Raw genomic sequence first — 23,957 nt, 5'->3', positions numbered from 1 at the left:
TACAAGCCATGTGGAGGGCGGGGGTGCAGGTCCTAGCAAGGACAGAGCAGGAAAAGGAGCAAAGAAGCAGGGTTTTTTCACGGGATGCCTTCAGCTTGTCTGTCTCATGGCCATGAAGTGCCATTCATTTCTTCCTCCCAGCTCTGAGAGAGCATTCACAAGACTGTCCCTTGTCCTTCTCTACCCTCTTTCTGTGTGACACACACATCAAACAGAAAGAGCACAAACTGTATAGTTTATATGGAGGCACTGTCCTCCACCAGCCCGCCTGTAATTTCTTGCTCCTCTTTTCTCCAGGTTGTCAGACAGCTTCTCTTTTCTGAAAATGTCCCAGTGGTTGTCCTGAGACGACTCAGCCCCAACTCAATGTCCAGGGCTGGACGCTCCTTTTGCTCAGCACTACTAGCCAAGGGGTAACCAGATTCCAACTGTGAGACTACCTCTTGGTCCCAACCAAGGTAGAAAACTAGAAGCACTATGGAGAGGCATCCCGATGGTGGCTGGAGATAGGATCTCCAAGATTTAGCCAATAAAAATAGAAGATGCCCAGTTACACTTGAATTTCAGATAAACAAGAGATAAGTTTTGAATGCAAGTGTCCTTACGCTCTCGTTCTCCAAGGGCTACCACAGCTGATGGTGAACTGCAGTGTTGGTGACCAGAGTAACACAACATTTGGGTAAGGAGAGCTGAGCAGTGTACCAGGTCAAGACCGATTCAGAAGCGATCAGGAAATGGAGGTTCTGCCCTGACAGTCCCGTTGGACGTCGTAGCCGAACACAGCTGCTCTAAGGGGCATAATCAAAGTAGCAAAGGCCAAGTGGAAATTCGAAAGTATAAGCTACATTGCGTTCCAAGCTGGCTAATGTACAAGACATGGCCCCAGGGACTGGCCGGAGGACTCTGTGGTTCAGTGATATCCAGGATATCGATTTCCTTTGGGTGGATGTCATCTTTGTTCTTGCATTCATGCAATATATTTTTATTGAACATCTGTTATGAGCTAGGCATTAAAATCGCTGCCCCTGATACAGTAAGAAGCAGATACAGACCCATCCTTGCCTTCCAACAAAAATATTTGTGCGATGTCCCTTTTAAAATTTTTCCTGTTTTCCTCCATTGTAAAATTCCTTCTGACCAATAAATCACTGACTGTAAACGAGCCTCGTGCGCTATATTTGTCTGTTGCGAGGGTAGCTATGAAGTCCTGTATCCCGTTTCCAAAGTATTGCCTCAGTCATTCCCTGGGGGACAAGAGATCATGGTATAAACGGCGGTTGATCCTGTCAACCGATCTTGCAGCAGGTAAAAAACTGATACCACAGGTCTAGTTTCAGGGGCTGACAGGAGGGATTAGGAATGCTCCCAGGAGAAATTCTTTGCTGTATGTTTCACAGGTGCTACAGTCCTTCCTATCACATTTGAATTCGGTTTTTGATTTTAGGCTTAAATAGTGTTTTCTCCTGTGCTATTTATAGAACACAAGCATCAAGTTTCATGCTTGGAGGTTTTGAAGAACAGAGGGAAAAAGTAAAATGTGGGAAACGCATGAGCTTCAGGAACCGACAAACCACTGAGAGATTTATCCCAGGAAAGTAATTCAACTGAAAAAAAATAAAATACAAGTTCTGAATAGGTTACTTGCAAAACTATAAAATTAAAAAGTGGGAAATAATACAAATATCTAATAATAAGATGATATTGAGGTCATTATGTTGCATCCCTGATTAATAATTAAAACTGTCTAGATAGAGGAATAACACCTATGATAAACTAAAAGAAGCAAAATTCGAAAATTGTCTGCATGCTATGATTGTATCTATGTAAAGCATTTAAATGAATATATAAAATTCATGTTTTATATGTTTATAGAAATACACAAGAAATACACAAGCAGTTAAGACAGTAAAATATAGCCTTTTTCTATGTTGTTATGTATGTATTTCTATAAAGTGTAAAATGAGTTTAAAAAGAAAAATACGAGGTGGGGAAAAAAGAGCTCAGTGACTACGTGTTTCTCTCAAGATTTGGAGGTTTTAAGCTGCAAGTTACAGAAGAGGTAATTCCACATGGTTTTAAAAAATAAAGGGGACTTTTGGCTCATCTAACAGGGAAGTCCAGAGGTGGTGTAAGCTTCAGGCACGGTTTGCTCAGGGCCCAGACTTCATTCCTCTGTGCCTCTCTCAGGTCTGCCCTCCCCAGTGTGTAGACTTCTTTCTTGGACTGACTTTCTTCATAGCCCCAAGGTAAAGGAAGTAAAGCTACAGGCTTCTTCTTTAATATCTTTATTCAATCTTGGGGAGAAGAGGCACCATGGCACGGGGATCCCAGCTTCATTCTGATTGGGTCTCTGGTATTCCAGAGGCTGGCTTTTGTTTTGAAAAATTACTGTGATAAGGAGTATAGGATTGCCTTGACTGACTGATACCAATGAAGTCCCCCACCCCCTGAGCTGAGGTAGTTCAATCCGACCCAAAGAGCACATAGGGAGGTGTGTGGCTTACCTGGGGAGTAGGGAATCTCAGTGTCCATTGTATAATGTCTGTGCAGAAGAGTGTCATGAAAAGCACAGATGTGAATTGGAAGGCAGCTGAGAATTTGATAAATACCTAGTTCCTTGGCTACACACTTTAAGTGTCTTCCTTCCCTTCTGAAATTATCTCAGCCATCACAGGAAGAAATTCCAGATGAATTACAGATCAAAGTATGAATCAACTAGAAGAAAATACTGGAGAATATATTTGTGTGTGTATTTGTGTGTGTGGGGGGGGGGCATGTGTGTGTGTAATTTTGGAGTAAAGAATACCTTAAAAATTGTTTTTAATGTTTATTTACTTTTGAGAGAGACAGACAGATCGCGAGAGGGGTAGGGGCAGAGAGAGAGAGGGAGACACAGAATCCTAGGCTGGCTCCAGGCTCTGAGCTAGCTGTCAGCACAGAGCCTAATGTGGGGCTCAAACCCACAAACTGTGAGATCATGACCTGAGCTGAAGTTGGATGCTTAACCGACTGAGTCACCCAGGCGCCCCTAAATAAGATTTTTTTTTTTTTAAGTCACAAAGGAAAGGCTGATAAACGTATTCTGGAATTTAAAAGCTCTGTGTGACGAAAACACTATTAACCAAGTTAATACCAAGTGAACACATATGTGATATATAGAAGAAAATATTTGGAGTTTATGTCAGAGATAAAGGGTTAATATTCAGAATGCGAGAGAGAATATCTACTTCTTCCTTTTAGTAATAACCTATCAAGTGCTAGCTGAACACCTGGCAGCACAGCCAGAGATACATTTCCCAGCTCCCCTTTGGCCATGTGACTAACTTCTGGCCAATGGGATCTCAGCAGGAAGAGCTATGTGCAGTTTACAAGTTCCATTCTTTTTTGTTTGCTTTTAATTTTTTTTAAGTTTGTTTATTTACTTTTGAGAGAGAAGGGGGGAGGGGCAGGACACAGGGAGAGAGAGAATCCCAAGCAGAGCCCAACACGGGGATTGAACTCACGAACTATGACGTTGTGACACTCAACCAACCAAGTCACCCAGGCGCCCCCTACGCGTTCCATCCTTAAGGGTAAACGGCCTTTCCTTTCCTTCTTTTCCCTTTCTCAGGGGCTAGAAGGTGGTGACCTGGGGGTAAGGACACCACCCTAGTGCTGTGTCTCCAAACTGTGCACAAAGTGCCGTGGGGTGCCAGAACAAGCTTCTAGGGGTGCTGTGGGGCATCTTAACATTTTGAGGAAACAAAGCTGTTTCTGTGTCGTGCATGACATGACAGCTTGAACTAGTTCACATCTTCAACATTAGGTCACCAAGTTCCTGATATTGCATCTTTGAGAAGATGGATTTAGGAAGCAATTGCTATTGGAATATCCATGTGGAGCAAATAACGAGAACAGTGGTTCCCAATCTGATTTTAAAGTTTGATAAACTGTGCAACGGACACTGAGTTGTTAGGACATAAATATTTATGAAGTTGTTTGGAGCTCATTATTTAAGAGTGGAGATTGTTAGATATTTCTTTGGGCTTAGGAGCTCTGTGAAAGAATCTCTAAGGCACTTAAGGGTGCCCTGCACAGAGAAAGTTTGGGAATTTTTGCCTGGTGGTGGAGAACAAGATAGGAAGAATCTGGGTCTTTGTGTGATCTTGTGGATCTCCTGGGACAGAACTGCCGACTGCTGTGGACTGCCACCTTCCTCAGGACAATAGTGTGTGAAAGAAATAGACTTCTTTCCTATTGCAGCCATTGTGTTTGGGGATCTCTCGGTCCTCACAGCAAAGCAGACATTGTAGGTGTCCTGCCTATATCCCCGCAGCCCACTGGACAGGTCACCTGCAATGGTTCCTGTACATGCTGATGGAGTATCTGCTTCAGGGGGTTCTCTCCTTGGGTCTGGGCTGGGCTCTCTGTGGGCAGGCCAGAAGGACTAGGGAGGTACCACCTCAGCAATGGCTGGGTGAATACCGCTGCTGCGCTGTCCCTCAGTGGAACGATTCGAAGGCATATTCTTTGGAGCCTCTCAGAGGGTCTCCGGTGGGACTGAGGTCCGCGTGCCCACCTGTACTCATCAACATCTGCTTTCTTGGCTTTCCAGTCTTCTCTCACTTTCCCAATCCCTCGCCATGTTTCCTGGGATTATCTCCAAAAACAAGCTACTTGGGGGCACCTGGGGGGCGTGGTCGGTTAATCGTCTGACTCTTGATCTCAGGTCATGATCTCACAGGTTCACGAGTTCGAGCCCCGCACTGGGCTGTGTGCTGATGGTGCAGAGCCTGCTTGGGATTCTCTCTCCTTCTTTCTGCCCCTCCCTTGCTTGTGCTCTCTCTCTCTCAAAATAAATAAATAAACTTAAAAAAAAAAGAAACAAAAACAAGCTGCCTTTACCAAATCCTTGTTTTAGGGTTTGCTTTTTGAGGGCGGAGGGGGCTAAACCAAGAGAAGCAGCTAGTCCGTACTTAACAAATACATGATATATGTAAATAAGTAGTGCAAAGCAACAGGAAAATGGTAAACAACTCAAATAAAAATGGATAACTGTAAACAACTCACAACAGAGGAAACGTAATTGGCCAATAAGCACATAAGACATTCATCACTAGAAACTGGCTAGTGGTGGTCAAGATAGCACAGCACAGTAATTGAGAATACTGACTCTTGAGTCCAAAGGTCTGAGTTTGAATCTCTAATGCTTTCTAGCTCTATGTCCCTAGGAAATTTAACTTCTCTGTGCCTGTTTCTTCATCTATAGGTTAATAATAATAATAATAATAATTATTATTATTATTATCTCATTGAGTTACTATAAAGATTAAATGATATTTAAAAAAATTTTAAGTGCTTACAACAGTAACTGGAACCCAGGAATCACTTTATAAATGTTTGTTGAGCAAATAAATAAAATGTCATTTTGTCCATTAGAATGATAAATATTAAAGGAACTGATCTATTAAATGCTGGCAAGGGTTTGGAGAGACAGATTCAGACATTTGTGGTGGAAAAGCAATTTAACAGCATCTATTAAAATTAAAATGCTTATATATTCTTTGGCCCAGAAATTCTACTTCACATAGCTGCCCTAGAAAAACACACCTAGTTGCGTGCAATGAAGCTCACACAGGTATTTCCACTGTAGCATTGTTTGTAATAGCAAAAACTGACATGAATCTCCATGTTTAGTAATAGAACAGTATATTGCAAACTGGTGGCCCTTGGGCTAAATTTGTCCTGCAGGTATGTTCTGCTTAGCCTGAATGGTGTTTTAAAAGTCTAGGTTAGTTGCCAACACTAAAAAAATTAGATTTATGGGGGCACCTGAGTGGCTCAGTTGATTAGGTGTCTGACTTCAGCTCAGGTCACGATTTCAGTCTGAGAGTTCAAGCCCTGCATGGGGCTCTGTGCTGACAGCTCAGAGCCTGGAGCCTGCTTCGGATTCAGTGTTTCTCTCTCTCTCTCTCTCTCTCTCTCTCTCTCTCTCTCTCTCTCTCCCTACCCTGCTTGTGCATGCATGCTCTCTCTCTCTCTCAAAAATAAATTATTAATTTATTTAAAAAATCAGATTTATGTTCTAAAAACCCAGATTTTCAAGTACTCTTGAAACACTGTAATTCAAGTTATCAATCCTTTTGGTCTGCATAAACAGCTATTTCTGCTTAGAAAAAATAAACTTGCTCTACTTTGTCACTCTACTTATTACTTGCATAGTCCCTGTAGGCACTGGAATTTGGGACCCTGGAAAACGAGTTATAGCTAAGCTATGTAATGAAATGCATATAATGAGGTAAATCAATATAATAGATATTTATGTGGAAAGATCACCAAGACTGAAAAAAAAAAAACCAAAAAGGAAGATAGAGTACCATTATGTATGATGCCATTTCTGTAAACAACAAATTATATATTTGTGTATATACACTAGGATGTAAACTATAAAATACAGGAATATTTCTGTCTTATTGCTATATTCCCAGTCCCTAGAAAAGTGCCTGGCATATATTGGGTGCTCAATATATATTTGTTGAATACTTATGAATAAATGTATAAGATTATTATTTTTTAAGTAGGCTTCATGCCCAGCATGGAGCCCAACATGGGGCTTGAATTCACAACCCTGAGATCAAGACCTGAGCTACCAAGAGTCGTTTAATTGACTGAGCCAGGTCAATTGGCTGTACCCAGGTACCCCTGTGAATAAATGTACAAAAGAATTTGGGGAGGATATACTAAATAAGTGGTTACTTTTTTCAAGGGATTGGGATTTCGGGGTGATGTTCAAGGAAGGGTTTTGTTTTTGTTTTGTATAGTTTCTTTTACAAGAACACAGTATTAATTGTGAAATTTTTTTTTTAAATTAAAGACAACGCCAAATACATAGGAGATCAAACCAAGATTAAAAGTTAAGTGTCATCTGGAGAATAATGAATGGGGATAAAAGTAAACTTGCATTTATGAGCAAAAAAAAAAAAAAAGAAAGAAAGAAAAATTAACTCAAAATACTTAACCACAAGCTCAGAATTAAGCAGCAAGGTGAGTCAGCTGGAGACACTGATGCAATCCAGCCCACTCTGGATAAGTGATGACGTTCCATCCATAACTTACAGTCCCCCCCCCCCGCCCCGAGGCGGGGGGGGCATCACATCTTCTGATTTGGGGAATTTGTTTTTCAATACTGTGTCCACAAGTTCATGATGGCCTTGCACATCATGTACCAGAAGGTGCCCAGCTTGTAAGTTTTTTAAAAAGGAAGAAGAAAAGGAATCAAGAAGCTGGGGTAGGTAGCAAAGACAGAAAAAGAGAAGAGCTTTAAAGCCAGTGTTTGGAGATCAGACATTTCCCTTCAAAGGGAAGACAGGCCTGACTGATTTTTCAGAGGCATCAAGAATAGACTGGTCCCAGCGGATTCAGAGGCGTTCGGAGCAAAGGAACGCTCCACGGGAGACTTCTCCATGCTATGTTTGGAAGCAGCTCTTCTCACCCCAGGTTCAACTGTCATTAAACAGCCTTAGTTCTTATCCTCCAGGTTTGGAGTCAAGCAATTGTCATTGTTCCCAGGGGCAGCATGTTCAGAGCTGTTCTGAGACAGCAGGCGCAAAGACACTGGAACGGTTCGGACAGAGCCCAACGGCGTGGCTGGCAGAAAGCAAAAAAGCAAATCCTGCCCTTCACGAAGACTCAGTACAGGAGCCCCTAAGGGTGCCTGCCACGGGCCAGCCGGAGCCCCTGCTTGGCTTGGTTCTACCGAAGCCGCCAGGCGGCTCGGGCCGCTTCACAGCACCGGCGTTCTCGCCCGCGCTAGCTTAGGACCGTCGTTTAGGAAGATTTCTGGCAACAGCGTCCCAAAGTTCGACCTTCCGGCCCCAAGACACAACCACCTCCTGGAGGAGCCCAGGCGCGCACTTAGGGACACCAGGGGCAGCTCTTTCGCGAGCGGCAGGCCCCGCCTCCAGCTGCCGTCCGCACGGACTTCCGCCGGAAGTCGGCCTGGCGGCGATCGTCGCGTGCTAACGTCACAGGTCCGACGGAAGTCTAGAGAGGCGCCCTGACGGCGCCGGGTTGGTACGGCTGGCGGTTGGCCGATCCAGGCGCTAAGGCCGCCTCTCAGGGGTTTTTTGACACCCAGGCTGACCCGCCTTTCCGCCCCGCCGGGTGCTCAGGCACCCACCGTATGCCCGCCGAGCCTTCTGCACCCCGCCCCCCACCCAGGGTTCCGGCCCCCGGGGAAAGCTCTGGCCTCGTCCACCCGCCGGGACCGTAGCCTGGGAAAGCCTTTCTGTTCGGTGGGCAGCGTGGGCACCTCAGGGATTAGGGATAGGAACGGGGATCCAAGGCTCCTGCCTTATTCTTCCCAATTAAGCTTTTCCTCCTGAAGTCGTATAACCCCTTTCACCCTGCGGTAGGTAACACAATATCCCCCGACTTTCAAATTATTTTCCACAATTTCTGCCGCTCCTGACTCCCACCCTGTTTTATTATGTGAGTGTTTTATCGATGTCTCTGCAGCCAGATCCAGCCTTCTAGAACCATGCCCCCGGCAGCTCTGGGTGCCACCTGTTGCACCGGGCGCACGCCGCTGCACAGGACGGGATGCCGTTTGGATTCTCCGTGAATGTTGGGAGGAGGAATGCCCGAGCTGCCGATTGAAAATTATCCAAACCAGAAATATGTAGGCTGGCGACCCTGAATCACGTGAGAATTGCTGCTCTTTGTTTCCTCTGTCTTACCTCGTGAATAGTTTGTAGTTTGCTGATCTCAGTTGGAAGTCCAGCTCCAAATCATACTTGCTAAGACCCAAAGTAACCATTTCCAGTTAATACAGACCTGTGTGTTGACTCTGGCCCCTGTGGGTGATCCCTGATTGCTGTGGGAGTGGGTCCCTGACTGCCTCTGGGGTTTGCTTGTTCCAGTAACGTTGTCAGCAGATTATTTTGGGTACATTCTGTATCAATGTCTATGTGAGTGTTTAAGGAAGTACAAAGATGATTTGTTGCTGGTGGGAGGGAAGGTGTATGCATTTGGCATATCTTCCCCCCCCCCCCGTTTTATTTTGGAATTTGCAGGCGGGAGGTGCCCTAAAGACATCACAGTGGTTTGATTAGAAAACTCCCTAAGCAGAAGAACTCAGGACCATCTGGGAGGCCCTAGTGCGAGGCAGTGTGTGCTCAAGGGCTGATGAATTCTGTTTAGGGAGTTGATGTCAGAGAATGTGCACCATAGGTTTTATCCCTCAGTTGTAGTCACACTTTTTCTGTTTCTTTGTAGCCCCAGGATGGACTTCCTGGTTCTCTTCTTGTTCTACCTGGCTCTGGTGCTAATTGGTGTTGTTACGATATGCATCTGCTCAAAAACCCATTACCTGAGAGGCCTGATCAGAGGAGGAGCCCAGGTAACCACGATGCTTGGAGACCACTGGATTGTGACTACCATATCTAAAAGGCTCACTGGTTCCCTAATGGAACAAAACACAGATGTCATTTTTATTCATTTGTTCACTTCTTTCATTTATGGCAGTTACGGTGTATCCGAAAGTCTCTGGGGTTTTTTTTGTGGGTTTTGTTTTTTGTTACTTTTGAAGTAACCTTGTGATGTTGCTTTGAGAGAAGATCACATTCTCGAGGTTGGCTATTTTTCTCTGGATTTGATGCCTGTGACTGGGCATGGATGTGAGCAATGTCTGCCTGGAGGGGTCTGATGAGTGGAACTGGGGGCTGTATGAGGAGAGAGCTGAGCATCAGCTGCCCACACTCCTTCAGGAATCCAAGTGAGCAAAGTTGGGGTCAGTGGCCTTTGGCAAGGGGGTTCACTTTGGAGGGACCTGGGCTAATGCCCAGTGACTGCAGGTGTGGACTCTGGAATCTGAGATTGAACCCAAGGCAGGGAAAGGAGTGGAATTCACATTGGTGTTACCTAATCCAGTCCCTCTGCTCACCTCCCTTTGCCTGAAGACCCCGACATGGTGCTTTCTTTGGTGCTGGGGTGAAAAAGGAGGAGCTGGCATCAAAGGCAGACCAGCTGAGTGAAGCCCTCCTTTCTATTCTCTCTTAAATCTCTTCTCTGCCCGTGTGCAGAAACACAAGATCACCAGTATTGACGGCTGACCGGGAAGCATCTAATTTGTTTGGGGGGGGGGGGATGAGAAATGAAACTGAATCCTTTTCTTTTATTTTAGGTAATTTCCTGTATAATTCCAGAATGCCTTCAGAGAGCTATACGAAAAGTGCTTCATTACCTCTTCCACACACGGTATTTATATTTCACAGATTACATACTATCTTCTCTTCTGTTTTGATTGCTAACTGTTGCTGTCCTGTAGCTTCAGGAAGTTTCTTGTTGGTTTCCAGCTGTGGTATGGGGAGGGGGCTGGAAGGATGAAGAGTCCTGGTTCAGGACCTCTGCTCATAAGTAACCTGCCTTTTACTTCTGGAGTTTTGACAGAAATATTTAAAGAGTGGGGATATATTGACATGCATTTCTGTAAAAAGAAATCTGTCCTGATACCTCACTTCCCAGCGAAGATGATAATCGTAATGGATAACAAATATTGAATGCTTGCTATTGCTAGGCACTGTGAGAACTGTGTCGCATTGTTATGTAATTCTTGCTGTTATCCCAAGCCCAAAGGAAGTGGTTGGCCCCGGGTTAACTTTAGTATTACATGGTTTCTTCATGGACAAGGCCCTGTAAAACTAGCCACGTGTCTACTTCCTTTCAGAAACCACACCTTCATTATGCTGCACCTCCTCTTGCAAGGGATGGTTTATGCTGAATACACCTGGGAAGTATTTGGCTACTGTCAGGAGCTGGGGTTCTCCCTGCATTACCTTCTCCTGCCCTACCTGCTGCTGGTTATAAACCTGGTGTTTTTCACACTTAGCTGCGTAAGCAACCCTGGTAAGTTGAGGCTCTCACTACAGAGACCGGCAGCCGTCGGTCTTACCATGCTACAGACCAGTGATCCCTCTGAGGACTTTGCAAAAGAGTTGATACATAGTGGTCTCATGATCTTTCGGTTGTGATTGTTTTCTAAGTTATTTCTTCTTTGACCTGTGGGTTATTTAGAACTGCTTAAAATTTTCCATATACTCTTTTAGTTTATTTTTTGATCTCTTCACTAATAATTGTGTTATATAGAGAGTTTGTGATCCCTATGACACAGTTTCTTTTAAACATTTTATTGATAATTTGCATTATGGCAGTCACGTGTTGTTTTTGTAAATGATCTGTGTGTGCTTGGAAGAGTATGTTTTCTTGTTCTTAGGCACAGACAGCATATAAGTCCATTAGATCAAGTTTTTAAATTATGTTCAAGTCTTTTATATTCATACTAATATTTTTGTGTGATCAATTATCAAGAGAGGCATGTTATCTCATTCTGATGGTAGATTTGAGATTTCTCCTTGCAATTTTTGCTTTACTTATTTACTTATAGTGTGTGTGTATACGTATATCATGGTTATGTGTACATTTGTATTATATGCATTCAAGTTAAGAATTGGTATTCTCTTTCCATTGAATCTTTTTTCAAAATATAATTAGCCTCTTTGTCACTAGTAATGCTCTTTGCTTTCAGTTCTCTTTTGTGTGATGTTAATATTATTACACTTTTTTGGATTGATATTTGCTTGGTATCTTTTTTCCATGTCTTTACTTTTTTTTTTAAATGTTTACTTATTTTTGAGAGAGACAGAGAGAGACAGAGCATGAGCGGGGGAGGGGCAGAGAGAGAGGGAGACACAGAGTCCGAAGCAGGTTCCAGCCTCTGAGCTGTCAGCACAGAGTCTGAGGCGGGGCTCGAACTCATGGACTGGGAGATCATGACCTGAGCTGAAATTGAATGTTTAACTGACTGAGCCTCCCAGGCGCCCCTCCATGCCTTTCCTTTTAAGCCTTTCTATCCTTGAAGCACCAAGGGTCCGACAGCTGATGAACAGGTAAACTGCGGTGTGCCTATTCGACGGGACAGTATTCAGCAACAGGAAGGAATGAGGGAGTGACATGTGTTAGAACATAGATGAACCTTGAAAAACTGTGCTAAATGAAAGAAGCCAGAGGGGCGCCAGGGTGGCTCAGACGGTTAAGATCTGACTCTTGATTTCAGCTCAGGTCATGATCTCACAGTTCGTGAGTTCAAGCCCTGTGTGGCACTCTGCGCTGACAGTGTGGAGCCTGCCTAGGATTCTCTCTCTCCCTCTCTCTCTCTCTCTCTCTCTCTCTCTCTCTCTCTGTCTCTGCCCCTCCCCTGCATATGTGTGTGCACGCACTCTCTGTTGCAAGATAAATAAAATAAAACTTAAAAAAAAAAAAAAAGAGGGTCGCCTGGGTGGCGCAGTCGGTTAAGCGTCCGACTTCAGCCAGGTCACGATCTCGCGGTCCGTGAGTTTGAGCCCCGCGTCAGGCTCTGGGCTGATGGCTCAGAGCCTGGAGCCTGTTTCCGATTCTGTGTCTCCCTCTCTCTCTGCCCCTCCCCCGTTCATGCTCTGTCTCTCTCTGTCCCAAAATAAATAAAAAACGTTGAAAAAAAAAAAATTAAAAAAAAAAAAAAAAAAAAAAGAAGCCAGATACAAAAGACCACAAATTGTATGATTCCATTCATATGAAATATCCAAAAAAGGCAAATGCATAGAGACAGAAAGTAGATTAGTGATTGCCAGGGGCTGGGATTAGAGACAAATGTGGAGTGGCTGCTAACGGGTTTGTTTTTGAAGTGATAAAAACATTCTAAAATTGGTTGTGGTGATGGTTGCATAACTCTGTGAATGTACTAAAATATGTTGAATTGTGCACTTTAAATTGGCGAATTGGGCTTGTGAGTTGTATCTCAATAAAGCCATTTATTTAAAAAAAATTTTAAGTTTATTTATCGTGGGAGAGAGTGAGCAGAGGAGGGGCAGAGAGAGAGAGGGAGAAAGAGAATCCCAAGCAGGCTCCACCCTGTCAATGCAGAGCTCCACAGTGGGATCCACGATCCCACTGTCCACAATCCACGAACTGTGAGATCATGACCTGACCTGAAATCAAAAGTCGGGTGCTTAACCGACTGAGCCACTCAGGTGCCCCAAAACTTTATTTAAAGTGAGTTATTTAGAATATTAAATATATAAGTTTTAGTTGCACTTTGTCAGGACAGATTTTGTGAATGTCCAGTCTACCGTATTGCTCAAAACTGACATTTGCCCTTTTTTCAGGCACTATAACAAAAGCAAACGCGTTCTCGTTACTTCAAGTTTATGAATTCGATGAAGTGATGTTCCCAAAGAATATGAAGTGCTTCACTTGCAATGTGAGGAAACCAGCGCGATCCAAGCACTGCCGTAAGTTTGGCTTTGGCTACTCCCTCTCTACCTTTGTACAACAGACGTGGGCTTTGTCAGTAAGGGAAGGTTCCAGAAATCTAAAGCAAGGCCATTTGTCTCCCAGGCATGGGCAGCTTCTGCTTGTCGAGGCCAGATAGTGGTTCCTTCAGATGACTGGAGGTGAGGTCTCGATATTCTTACATAGTGGGCAACTCAGCCCCAGGCATAACAGCCCATCCCTTGCCGCGCAGCGGGGCGTGTTGCCCAACAGGACTTCTGTGGGATGCTGTGTTTGCAGATTTCAGTGCTGGCAGAGCCTACTCTTCTGGGGAGTAGCCAAGATTCTAGACTAGTGCTGCCCAAAAAATATAATGTGAGCTACATGTGTGATTTAAATTTCCTAGTAGCCACATTACAAAAGTAAGATGAGGCAACGTTAAATTTAATTATGTATTTATTTAACGTAACCTATTTAAAATATCATGGTTTATGTAAGAGCTTTTTTTTTTTAAGTTTATTTATTTTGAGCGAGAGAGTGAACGGGGGAGGAGCAGAGAGGGAGAGAGAGAATCCCAAGCAGGCTTCACATTGGCAGCACAGAGCCCAGTGTGGAGCTTGAGCTCACGAACTGTGAGATCATGACCTGAGATGAAATCAGGAGTCAGACGCTCAACTCGCTGAGCCACCCAGGCGCCCCTAAAACACCATTTTAATGTGTAGTCAGTTGTAAAAAATCATTCATGGGTTAGTTTATATTCTCCTTTTCATACTAAGTCTTTGAAATTTGGTATATATTTTCCATTTACAGCACATCTCAATTGAGACAATAAATTTTCATAGTAAATTCTTGACCTTTATTTAGATTTCATAAAATTTGCAGTTGGAAGAGCAGATTCACGTACCCAAGTTACTCCAGAAATTCTTGCAAGTTTTTTCTATAACATAATCATTTTCCTTTAATAGTCACGTAATGATTCATCTCTATCGGAAGAATTAATTTGACTTCAAGGCATTGGTTTGGGGCACCTGGATGGCTCAGTCGGTTAAGTGTCTGACTTCGGCTCAGGTCATGATCTCACAGTTTGTGAGTTTGGGCCCCGCGTCAGGCTCTGTGCCGACAGCTCGGAGCCTGGAGCCTGCTTCAGATTCTGTGTCTCCCTCTCTCTCTGCCCCTCCTCCACTCACATTCTGTCTCTCTTTGTCTCAAAAATAAAATAAACATTAAAAAAAAAAAGCATCAGTTTCAAAGTTAAGTCTGTGCAAGTAAATTCACTAACCCTTATGTCATCTCAGCATTGCTGACATTGAACTTAAAGGAGCATTGCATAAATGGAAAAACAACTCTAAATTTAGCAAAATAAACAGTATTCTTTCAGGTTTTCCTCATGGCCACATTTTAAGTGCTCAGTACTCCTCTGTGGCTCGCGGCTATAGTACTAGACCCTGCGCTTCTAATAGCCTGGTGATGGCAGTCGCCATTTCCTGCAACATCTGCCAGTAGTCAGTTTGTAAAAATTTCAGAGGTGTGCATGGTCTCATGTTTCTTCAAGGACTAACTCAGGGCTGTGACTTTCCCTTTTCCGTGCAGGTGTGTGTAACAGGTGTGTACACCGTTTTGACCATCACTGTGTTTGGGTGAACAACTGTATCGGGGCCTGGAACGCCAGGTACTTCCTCATCTACCTCTTGACATTGACGGCCTCAGCTGCCACCATGGCCGTTGTGAGCACCGTGTTTCTGGTCCAGTTGGTGGTGGTGTCGGACTTGTATCTGGAGACTTACGTTGATGACCTTGGACACTTGCAGGTTATTGACATTGTCTTTCTTATTCAGGTAATTAATATTCACGGAGTTAGGTTGTGGAATGTACGTTTCTGACTTTAGGATTCAACATTGGAAAAAGGATATTTATTTTCCCAGTCAAGAGATGAAGCCATTCCTTTTTAAAAAATGAACATGGGGTGCCCAGGTGGCTCAGTTGGTTAAGCGTCTGACTCTTGGTTTCCACTCAGGTCATAATCTCACAATTTGTGAGTTCAAGTCCGGCATCAGGCTCTGCACTGTCGTGGAGCCTGCTTGGAATTCTGCCTCTCCCCCACTCTCTCTCTTCCTCCTCTGCTCTGTCTCTTTCTCAAAATAATAAACTTAAAAAATTTTAAAAAAAGAATATATAATTTTTTTAGTTGATAACAGTACATATACTGTAAAATTTATCCTTTTTGTTTTAAGGGTTTTTTTTTTTGTTTGTTTGTTTGTTTAAGTAATCTCTATGCCCAGTGTGGGGCTTGAACTCACAACCCTGATATCAAGAGTTGCTTGCTCTTCCAATGGAGCCAGCCAGGTGCCCCTAAAATTCATTATTTTGTTTTGTTTTATTTTATTTTTTATTTTAATTTTATCTTATTTTTCATGTTTATTTATTTTAAGAGAGAGAGAGAGCGAGCGAGCACAGGCAGTGGAGGGGCAAAGAGAGAGGGAGAGAGAGAATCCCAAGCAGGCTCAATGCTGTCAGCACAGAGCCCAACATGGGGCTCGATCTCATGAACAGTGAGGTCATGACCTGAGCTGAAATCAAGAGCCAGACGTACCATCAGCTGAGCCACCAGGTGCCCCAAAATTCATCCTTTTATTTTTTTTTCAACGTTTATTTTTTATTTTTGGGACAGAGAGAGACAGAGCATGAATGGGGGAGGGGCAGAGAGAGAGGGAGACACAGAATCGGAAACAGGCTCCAGGCTCTGAGCCATCAGCCCAGAGCCTGATGCGGGGCTCGAACTCACGCACCGCAAGATCGTGACCTGGCTGAAGTCGGTATCCTTTTAAACTATATAGTGCAGTGGTTCAGAGTTGTGTAACGACCACCACCATCTAATTTCAGAACGTTGCATCACCCCAAAAAGAAACTCTTACCTGTTAGCAGTCATTCCTTTTTGTCCTCTTCCCTGGCCCCTGGCAACCACTAATCTGCCTTCTGTCTTTATGGAGTTGTCTTTTCTGGACATTTCACATAACACACAGTCTGTCTTTTGGGCTGGCTTCTTTGTTTAGCATGGTGTGTCCATGGTTCATCCATGTTGTTGCATGAATCAGTATTTCACTCCTTTTTATGGCTGAATAATACTCCATTGTGTGGACATACCACATTTTATTCATGTATCAGTTATGGACATTTGAGTGTTCTCACTTTTTGGTTATTTTTGAATAATGCTGGTTTGAACATCTGTGTACAAGTTTTTGTGTTTTCATGTCTCTTGAGTTCCACCCAGGAGTAGAATTGCTGGATCATATGGTAGCTCTGTTTGTAATCATTTGAGGAACTGCCAGCCTGTTTTCAAAGTATCTTGACCATTTTACATTTCCACCAGCAACGTGTGAGGGTTCCACCTTCATACATCCTCGCCTACACTTGTTATTACTTGTCTTTTTGATCATAGCCCTCATCACAGGCATGAAGCGATACCTTACTGCAGTTTGATTTGCATTTCCCTGATGACTTCACAATGTTGAGCAACTTTGTGCGTGCTTATTGGCCATTTGTATATCTTCTTTGGACAAGAAGATTTAGAGGAGAGGCTCATCTTTTTTTTTTAATTTTCTTTTTCATATTAGAGAGAGAGAGACAGAGAGACAGAGCTTGAGTTGGGGAGGGGCAGAGAGACGGAGACAGAATCCAAAGCAGGCTCCAGGCTCCAAGCTGCAAGCTGTCAGCACAGAACCCGATGCGGGGCCCAAACTCACAAGCAGTGGGACCATGACCTGAGCTGAAGTCTGATGCCCAGTTAACTGAGCCACCCAGGCGCCCTGAGAGGCTTATCTTTAAATTGAGTTGTCTTTCATTCTTGTGTTGTAAGAATCCTTTTTATATTCTGTACACTTGACCCTTATCAGATATACGATTTGCAACGATTTCTCCGATTCTGTGGGTTGTCTTTTCGTGTTTTTGATAGTTTTCTCTGAAATACAAAAGTTTACATTTTGATTTTAAGTTGATTTTTTTCTTTTATTGCTTGTGCTTTTTGGTGTCACATGTAGGAATCCATTGCCTAATCCAAGGTTGTGAAGATTTATTTACACTTACATATTCTTCTAAGTGTTTTTGTAGTTTTAGCTCTTACAGGTTAGGCCTCTGGTCATTTTGAGTTAAATTTCGCACATGCCGTAGGGTAGGGTTCCAATTTCAGACTTTTAGTATGTGGGTATCCAGTTGTCCCAGCATCTTTTTTTTGAGAAGACTGTTTTTTGCTCATTGAATTGTTTTGGCACTTTGTCAAAATTAATTTACAATAATGTAGGGTTCTTATAAAAACTCATTTGATGGCTAAAAGATTTCTACTGCATTTATGGGAAGTAGCTTGTGAGCAGTCACTGTTTTAGGTAACTGGTTAATTCTTCTTGTTTTTTTTTTTTTCCTTTTGTTCAAAGAAAATGAACAAGTGGAATGTATTCCATAAATGCAAGGTTGGTTCAATGTTAGGAAATTGATTAGTATTTTATTCGGCATTATTAAATATAAAGAACAATAGCGTGGTCATTTCCCTGTCTCTCTCTCTTGTTTTTAAATGTTTATTTATAGTTGAGAGGGAGAGACATACAGCGTGAGTTGGGGAGGGGCAGAGAGAGAGGGAGACATAGAATCCGAAGCAGGCTCCAGGCTCCGAGCTGTCAGCACAGAGCCTGATGTAGGGCTCAAACTCATGAACCATGAGATCATGACCTGAGCTGAAGTCAGACACTTAACCAGCTGAGCCACCTAGATGCCCCACATGGTTATTTCTCTTGATACTGAAAAGTGTTTCACAGAATTCAACACCCATTCTAATAAAAGCACTCAGAAAATAGAAATGGAAGGAGACTGTCTTAATATGATAAAATGCACAGTAAAAGCTAGTATTTTTTTAAATTTATTTTGAAATAACTGTGATTTACAGGAGGTTACAAAGAAACCTACAGGAAGCCTATGCACTCTTAAGCCTGCCCCCCACTGCCAGCCCCTCCCCCCATGCCAGCATCCCTAGGCAACCACAGCCCAATGCCAAAACCAAGCAGTTGACATTGGCACAATCCGCAGAGCTGATTCAGATTTCACCAGTTACGTATATGTTCATTGGTGTGTGTGTGTCTGTGTGTGTGTGTGTCTGTGTGGATCTGTGTCGCATGTGTGTGCCTGCATAACCACCACTATAGTCAGCACGTTGTGTCCATCACCACAGACTCCCTCGTGTTACTCCTTATAGCCACAGCCTCATCCTGCATACCTGCTACTGCTACTCTGTTCTCCATCTCTATTAGTATGTTATTTCATGATTGCTACATAAATGGAATCACATCCTATCTTTTAGAGATTGGTTTTTTCACTCAGTGCAATTTCCTTGAGATCCATGCAAATGGTTGCATGTATTTAGGGTTCCTTCCTTTTTGCTGCTGTATAGTATTCCACAGTATGGGTGGACCACGCTTTGCTTAACCATTTAGCCTTTGAAGGACATCTCTGTAGTTTCTGGGTTTTAGCTATTAACTAATAAGGTTGCGTTGAACATTCCCATTTGCAAGTTCCTGCATGATACCTCTTCACTGTGATTGTCGGGTTGATAAGTCCATTTTAGGTTTTGAAAAGGACCACCATACTCTTTTCCAGAGTAATGTACCAGAGTAAAATATACCGTTTTACATTCTCACCAGTGATGGAGGAATGACTGGTTTCTCTGCATTCTTTCCAGCATTTCATGTTATCACTGTGTTTCATTTTAGCCATTCTGATAGGTGTGTAGTGATTTGTTGTTTTATCCTTGAGTAGTTTTTGTTTCAGTTTTTTTCATTTATGTAAGTGTCCAAACATACTGAAAAGTTACCTGTATACTTTCCACCTAGATTTAAAAATTAACATTTTAATCTGTTCTTTGTGTATTTTTCTTTCTTTTTTTAACAATTTTTAATGTTTATTTATTTATTTTGAGAGAGAGAGAGAGGACAGAGTGTGAGGGGGGGATAGGCAGAGAGAGAGGGAGACAGAGAACCCAAAGCAGGCTCCAGGCTCTGAGCTGTCAGCACAGAGCCCGATGCAGGGCTCGAACCCACGAACTGCGAGATCATGACCAGGGTCAAAGTCAGCGCCCAACTGACTGAGCCACCTGGGTGCCCCTTGTATTTTTCTGTATTATTAGACACAAATTGGAGACATTATGTTGCTTCACCCCTAAGTACTTGAACATGCATTTAAAAAAAAATTTTATTCTTTTTAATTTTTCTTTTTTAATTTTAGAGAGCAGGAGCAGGGGAGAGGAGCAGAGGGAGAGAGAGACAGACAGACAGACAGACAGACAGACAGAATTCTAAGCAGGCTCCACACTCAGTGCAGAGCTTGATCCCACGACCCTGGGATCGTGACCTATGCTGAAATCAAGAGACACTCAACTGACTGAGCCACCTAGACGCCCCTGGAACATGCATTTTTATAGAGTGTCAACCTCCAACATAACTACAATTCTGTTATCTCACCAAGGAAAAGTAATAATAAATACGTAATAAATATAGAATATATAGTAAATATGTAATATATAATCTAGTCCATGTTTAAATTTCCCCATTGTTTCAAATATGTCTTTTATAAAGCTCTTTTGCCTCCTTGAAGCAGAATCCACCTTGTAGTTAACACATTGCATTTGAATGTCATATCTTTTTAGTTTCATAGTCTAAAATAATGCCCTTCCTTTTTTTCATGAAGTTGACATTTAGTAGTTTAGTAGTCTTTTAGAATGTCCCTTCGTCTAAATTTGTCTTTTTCCTACTTGTGTCAACTAATTTTTCTCTGTTCCTTAATATTAATGTGAACTGGAAGTTAGTTCTAGAGACCTGATCAGATTCAGGTTAAATATTTTTGGCAAAAATGCTTTCTAGGCAGGAGTGTGTATTTCATGTTGCATCCCATCAGGTGGAACACAGGGTCAGTGACACTTAGCTTGATCTGTTGCTTAAGATGGTGCCCACCAGCTCTCTCCATTGGTGAAGTGCATTTTCCCCTTTACGGTAGGTAATCAGTGTATATGGTTTTGTTTTTGTATTTAGGACTTTCTGTAGGATAGCTTCCAAAAAGTATATGTACTGAGTCAAAGATTATTATTATTTTTTTTAACATTTACTTATTTTTGAAAGAGAGAGACAGAGCATGAGCGGGGGAGGAGGGGAGAGAGAAAGAGAGGGAGACACAGAATCTGAAACAGGCTCCAGGTTCTGAGCTGTCAGCACAGAGCCCAACGCGAGGCTCAAACCCACAAACCGCGAGATCATGACCTGAGCCCAAGTCCGACACTTAACTGAGTCACCCAGGTACCCCTGAGTCAAAGATTATTAACATTTATAAATAAATCTTTTGATTTTAATATATATCGTCAAATTGTTTTTTAGAACATTGTGGTTAGGTGGGGCTTCTAGCACAGAGCCTGCCTGGGATTCTCTCTCTCCCTGTCTCTCTCTGCCCCTCTTCCACCTGCGCGCGCTCTCTCTCTCTCTCTCTCTCTCTCTCTCTCTCGCTGTCTCTCTCTGTCAAAATAAATAACATTAATAAAATAAAACCTTGTGCTTAGAGTGATTGGCAAGTATTCACTTTGTTGTGTCAGGGTGGACATTGAGGATGCCCGGTGGTGGCAGGTGCTTCTATGTTAGTAGGAATACATGTTGTACCCTTTTAAAGAATTATATTTCTTTATTACTTTTGATTACTTTCCTTGTTTGGCAGTCATTTGTATATCTTTTTTTGTGAATTATGTCCTTTATTATACTAGAATTACTTTAGATTTGAGATCATATAATAATGATAGTTCATTCTTGTATTTGTTTTCTGTTTGTGTATCCTCTTTTGAATTTTTTTTTTCCAACGTTTATTTATTTTTGGGACAGAGAGAGACAGAGCATGAACAGGGGAGGGGCAGAGAGAGAGGGAGACACAGAATCAGAAACAGGCTCCAGGCTCTGAGCCATCAGCCCAGAGCCTGACACGGGGCTCGAATTCACGGACCGCGAGATCGTGACCTGGCTGAAGTCGGACGCTTAACCGACTGAGCCACCCAGGCGCCCCTGTGTATCCTCTTTTGTATAAAAAAAAATCCTATAAAAAAATTTAGACATCCTTTCTCATCGAATCTGTCTCTTTTCTGTGTGACTTCAGTTAGAAGGTCCCTCCTGTGAAGAGTTTTGATGCGCCTGCCTCTCTTACTCTTGCCTTTCAAAGATACTGAACACTGTCAAAATTCATTTTCTTTATTCTAAAAAATAACTTCTAAAAATTCAAGCAGTCCAGAAGTGCTTAAAATGAAAAGGGGGAGAAGAGGCGGAAAGGGCTCAAAGGCACAAACTTGTAGTTGAAACAACTAACCTTGTTGTGATCATTTGCTATACGTCACGTGCACCTTAAGCTTTCTTTCACAATGTCATGTCAATTCTGTCTCAATAAAGCTGGGGGGAAACACATGAAATTTAAAGCATCTTTAAAAAAAAATGAAAACGGGGGTTATACCCTGCCCTTCCCAACAGCTCACTGCCTAGAGGCCACCTCTTTTGTAGTTTGGTGTGTACATTCAGGCTTTTTTCCTGTGGTTGTCGATATTACCCACCTTCATGGAGTGTGTTTTTGTTTCTTATAAGAATATGATCCCATGTGGATCCTTGCCTCTTGTCTTTCTTATCCGGCAATATGTTGCCAATGTCTTTTCCGAATCAGTATGTAAAAATTGGCCTCGTTTGTACCGGCTCCTTATTATACCATAGTATCATTACCCCAAGATTTTACTCTTTCTCACGACTGGACTTCCTCTTTTCGGAAGAGGGGCTGTGAAAATCACTACAGTGAATACTCTTGTACGTGTGTTTCTTTGACCATATTGTGTTGAGAGAGAGATTGGTCTCCTGTGTCCGTCTGGGTGATGCATGAAAGAAGATCTGTATTTATTTCTTTGTTTTACAAGTAGCTGACTGGCATAGTCACATCTTCTAGTATCCTTTTCCTTTTCCTTCGGTGTGCACATTTCATTTATCCCATAGTAAACTCCTGCATGCTAGGACTGCTTCCGGGGCTGTTTGTCAGTGCCATTTATGGTTCTGTTTTGTGTTCAGTGGGTCAGGTGTGTGTACAGGTGGGTGAGCTGGGGCGGCAGCTCTCACGTGTCTGCAGACGAGGCCAGGGCTGGTGGGTGCTGGCCCTTACTTGTGTCACAGCGTGGCTGCCTAACGTGCTGTTCCTTCTCTGCCCCCAGTACCTGTTCCTGACCTTGCCAAGGATCGTCTTCATGCTGGGTTTTGTTGTGATGCTGAGCTTCCTCCTGGGGGGCTACCTGTGCTTCACTTTGTACCTGGCTGCCACCAACCAGACCACTAATGAGTGGTACAGAGGTGACCGGGCCTGGTGCCACCATTGTCCCCATGTGGCCCGGCCCCCATCAGCAGAGCCCCAGGTCTACCGGAACATTCACTCCCATGGGCTTTGGAGCAACCTTGGAGAGATCTTCCTACCTGCCACTGCACATTGTGCCAAGAAGATGAACTAAGAATGAGAAGTGTTACTGCTGTTTAAATATAGTATACATTTATTTGTACGTCTTTATTTGTACTTTTAAGCATCAGTGTGGTGTTTCTTCGTTTTGGGGTGTTTTGTTTTTTTATTTTTTTCTCTCTTGGCTTCTGCTGCATGTTTATAAATTGGCTTCAAGTAGTTAAGGAAGGGACGAGAAAACTCGTGTTTATTGGGTGCCTAATCCTTACAGGTACTGTGCTGGACCCTGTGGTAGAAACCCCCTTGCCCTTCCTCTGTTCACTCAGCCTGTTGGAACAGAGTATATCTGAAGTCCTGGTGTCAAGGGGACCAGAGATGCCTTCTCAGAGGACCCAGCTAACCTTGGTCTCCCGCTCTAGACTCCAGACCTCAGACTTCTGACAGGAGGGGCCTTGGCTGTGTCCCCACATGTGCGGGAGAGTTCCAGTGACCTGGGGTTGTGCCAGGCTGCACCCTTCCCATCCCTCCTAGGGAAAGGCCTTGGCTTTTTATCCCCTTAACCATATCTAGCACCCCTCACCCAGGCCCTCCCTTGGGTCAGCATGGGCCTTTTACACAAGGCCCATTCCTGTGCTGGTGGTCCCCTGCCCTTCACTGGCCTCTTGTGGCCACGTTCAAGTCTTTTCTGACCTATTAAAACAAATTTTTTTTAATGTTTATTTTTGAGAAAGACAGAAGGAGAGCGCGTGCAAGTGGGGGAGGGGCAGAGAGCGAGGGAGACACAATTCTAAGCAGGCTCCAGGCCCTGATCTGTCAACACAGAGCCAGAGGCGGGGCATGAAGCGACCAGCGGTGAGATCATGACCTGAGCCGAAGTTCCACGCTTAACCGACTGAGCCACCTCTGCCCTATTTTTTAAAATTCCAAACTATCACCCCCCACCCCTCCACTGTCCCGTTAATTCAGTGCAAAGAGATGAATGCGTAAGAGTTTCATAGAAAGTGCTGAGGGGGGTTTGGAGGGGAGGGTTTTCAGGAGCAGAATACCTAAGATTCCCATGGCCAGACTGCTCAGGATTGGGGATTGGGAAGAGAGGACTGGGGAAGAGGACTCGGGACTAGAAGCTGGAGGCCAGGGGTAAGGGGGCATCATTTGTCACTGCAGCGCCAAGAGTTCCGGAGTAGACGTGA

General features: G+C 43.4%; 1 protein-coding gene across 2 annotated transcripts; it reads left to right on the top strand.

Annotated features, from left to right (window-relative positions):
* Positions 1–8,035: 8,035 nt before the first annotated feature.
* On the top strand, positions 8,036–22,870 carry ZDHHC4 (zinc finger DHHC-type palmitoyltransferase 4). 2 transcript variants are annotated; one of them, XM_047089451.1, is made up of 8 exons: positions 8,036–8,389; positions 8,497–8,682; positions 9,256–9,379; positions 10,163–10,236; positions 10,706–10,884; positions 13,179–13,304; positions 14,875–15,092; positions 22,532–22,870. In XM_047089451.1, the coding sequence occupies exons 3-8, from the start codon at positions 9,263–9,265 to the stop codon at positions 22,820–22,822; spliced, it is 1,005 nt and encodes a 334-aa protein (XP_046945407.1). In that variant the 5' UTR covers positions 8,036–8,389; positions 8,497–8,682; positions 9,256–9,262; the 3' UTR covers positions 22,823–22,870. The 2 variants fall into 2 exon arrangements, with proteins under 2 accessions (XP_046945407.1, XP_046945406.1); XM_047089450.1 differs by having other exon boundaries at positions 14,875–15,119.
* Positions 22,871–23,957: the final 1,087 nt, after the last annotated feature.

Source organism: Lynx rufus, unplaced genomic scaffold, assembly GCF_022079265.1.
Source record: "Lynx rufus isolate CCGP_SWC_20201006 ecotype Redwood Valley unplaced genomic scaffold, mLynRuf1.p SCAF_27, whole genome shotgun sequence".
Lineage (NCBI taxonomy): Eukaryota > Metazoa > Chordata > Mammalia > Carnivora > Felidae > Lynx > Lynx rufus.
This window is presented reverse-complemented; position numbering and strand designations above follow the sequence as displayed.

Bases quoted from the DNA above. Each gene is read 5' to 3' on its own strand.
- ZDHHC4 (XM_047089450.1), top strand. From the start codon at position 9,263: ATGGACTTCCTGGTTCTCTTCTTGTTCTACCTGGCTCTGGTGCTAATT. The intron at 10,885-13,178 runs GTAAGTTGAGGC...CCCTTTTTTCAG, and splicing joins TAGCTGCGTAAGCAACCCTG to GCACTATAACAAAAGCAAAC. The intron at 13,305-14,874 runs GTAAGTTTGGCT...TTTTCCGTGCAG, and splicing joins AGCGCGATCCAAGCACTGCC to GTGTGTGTAACAGGTGTGTA.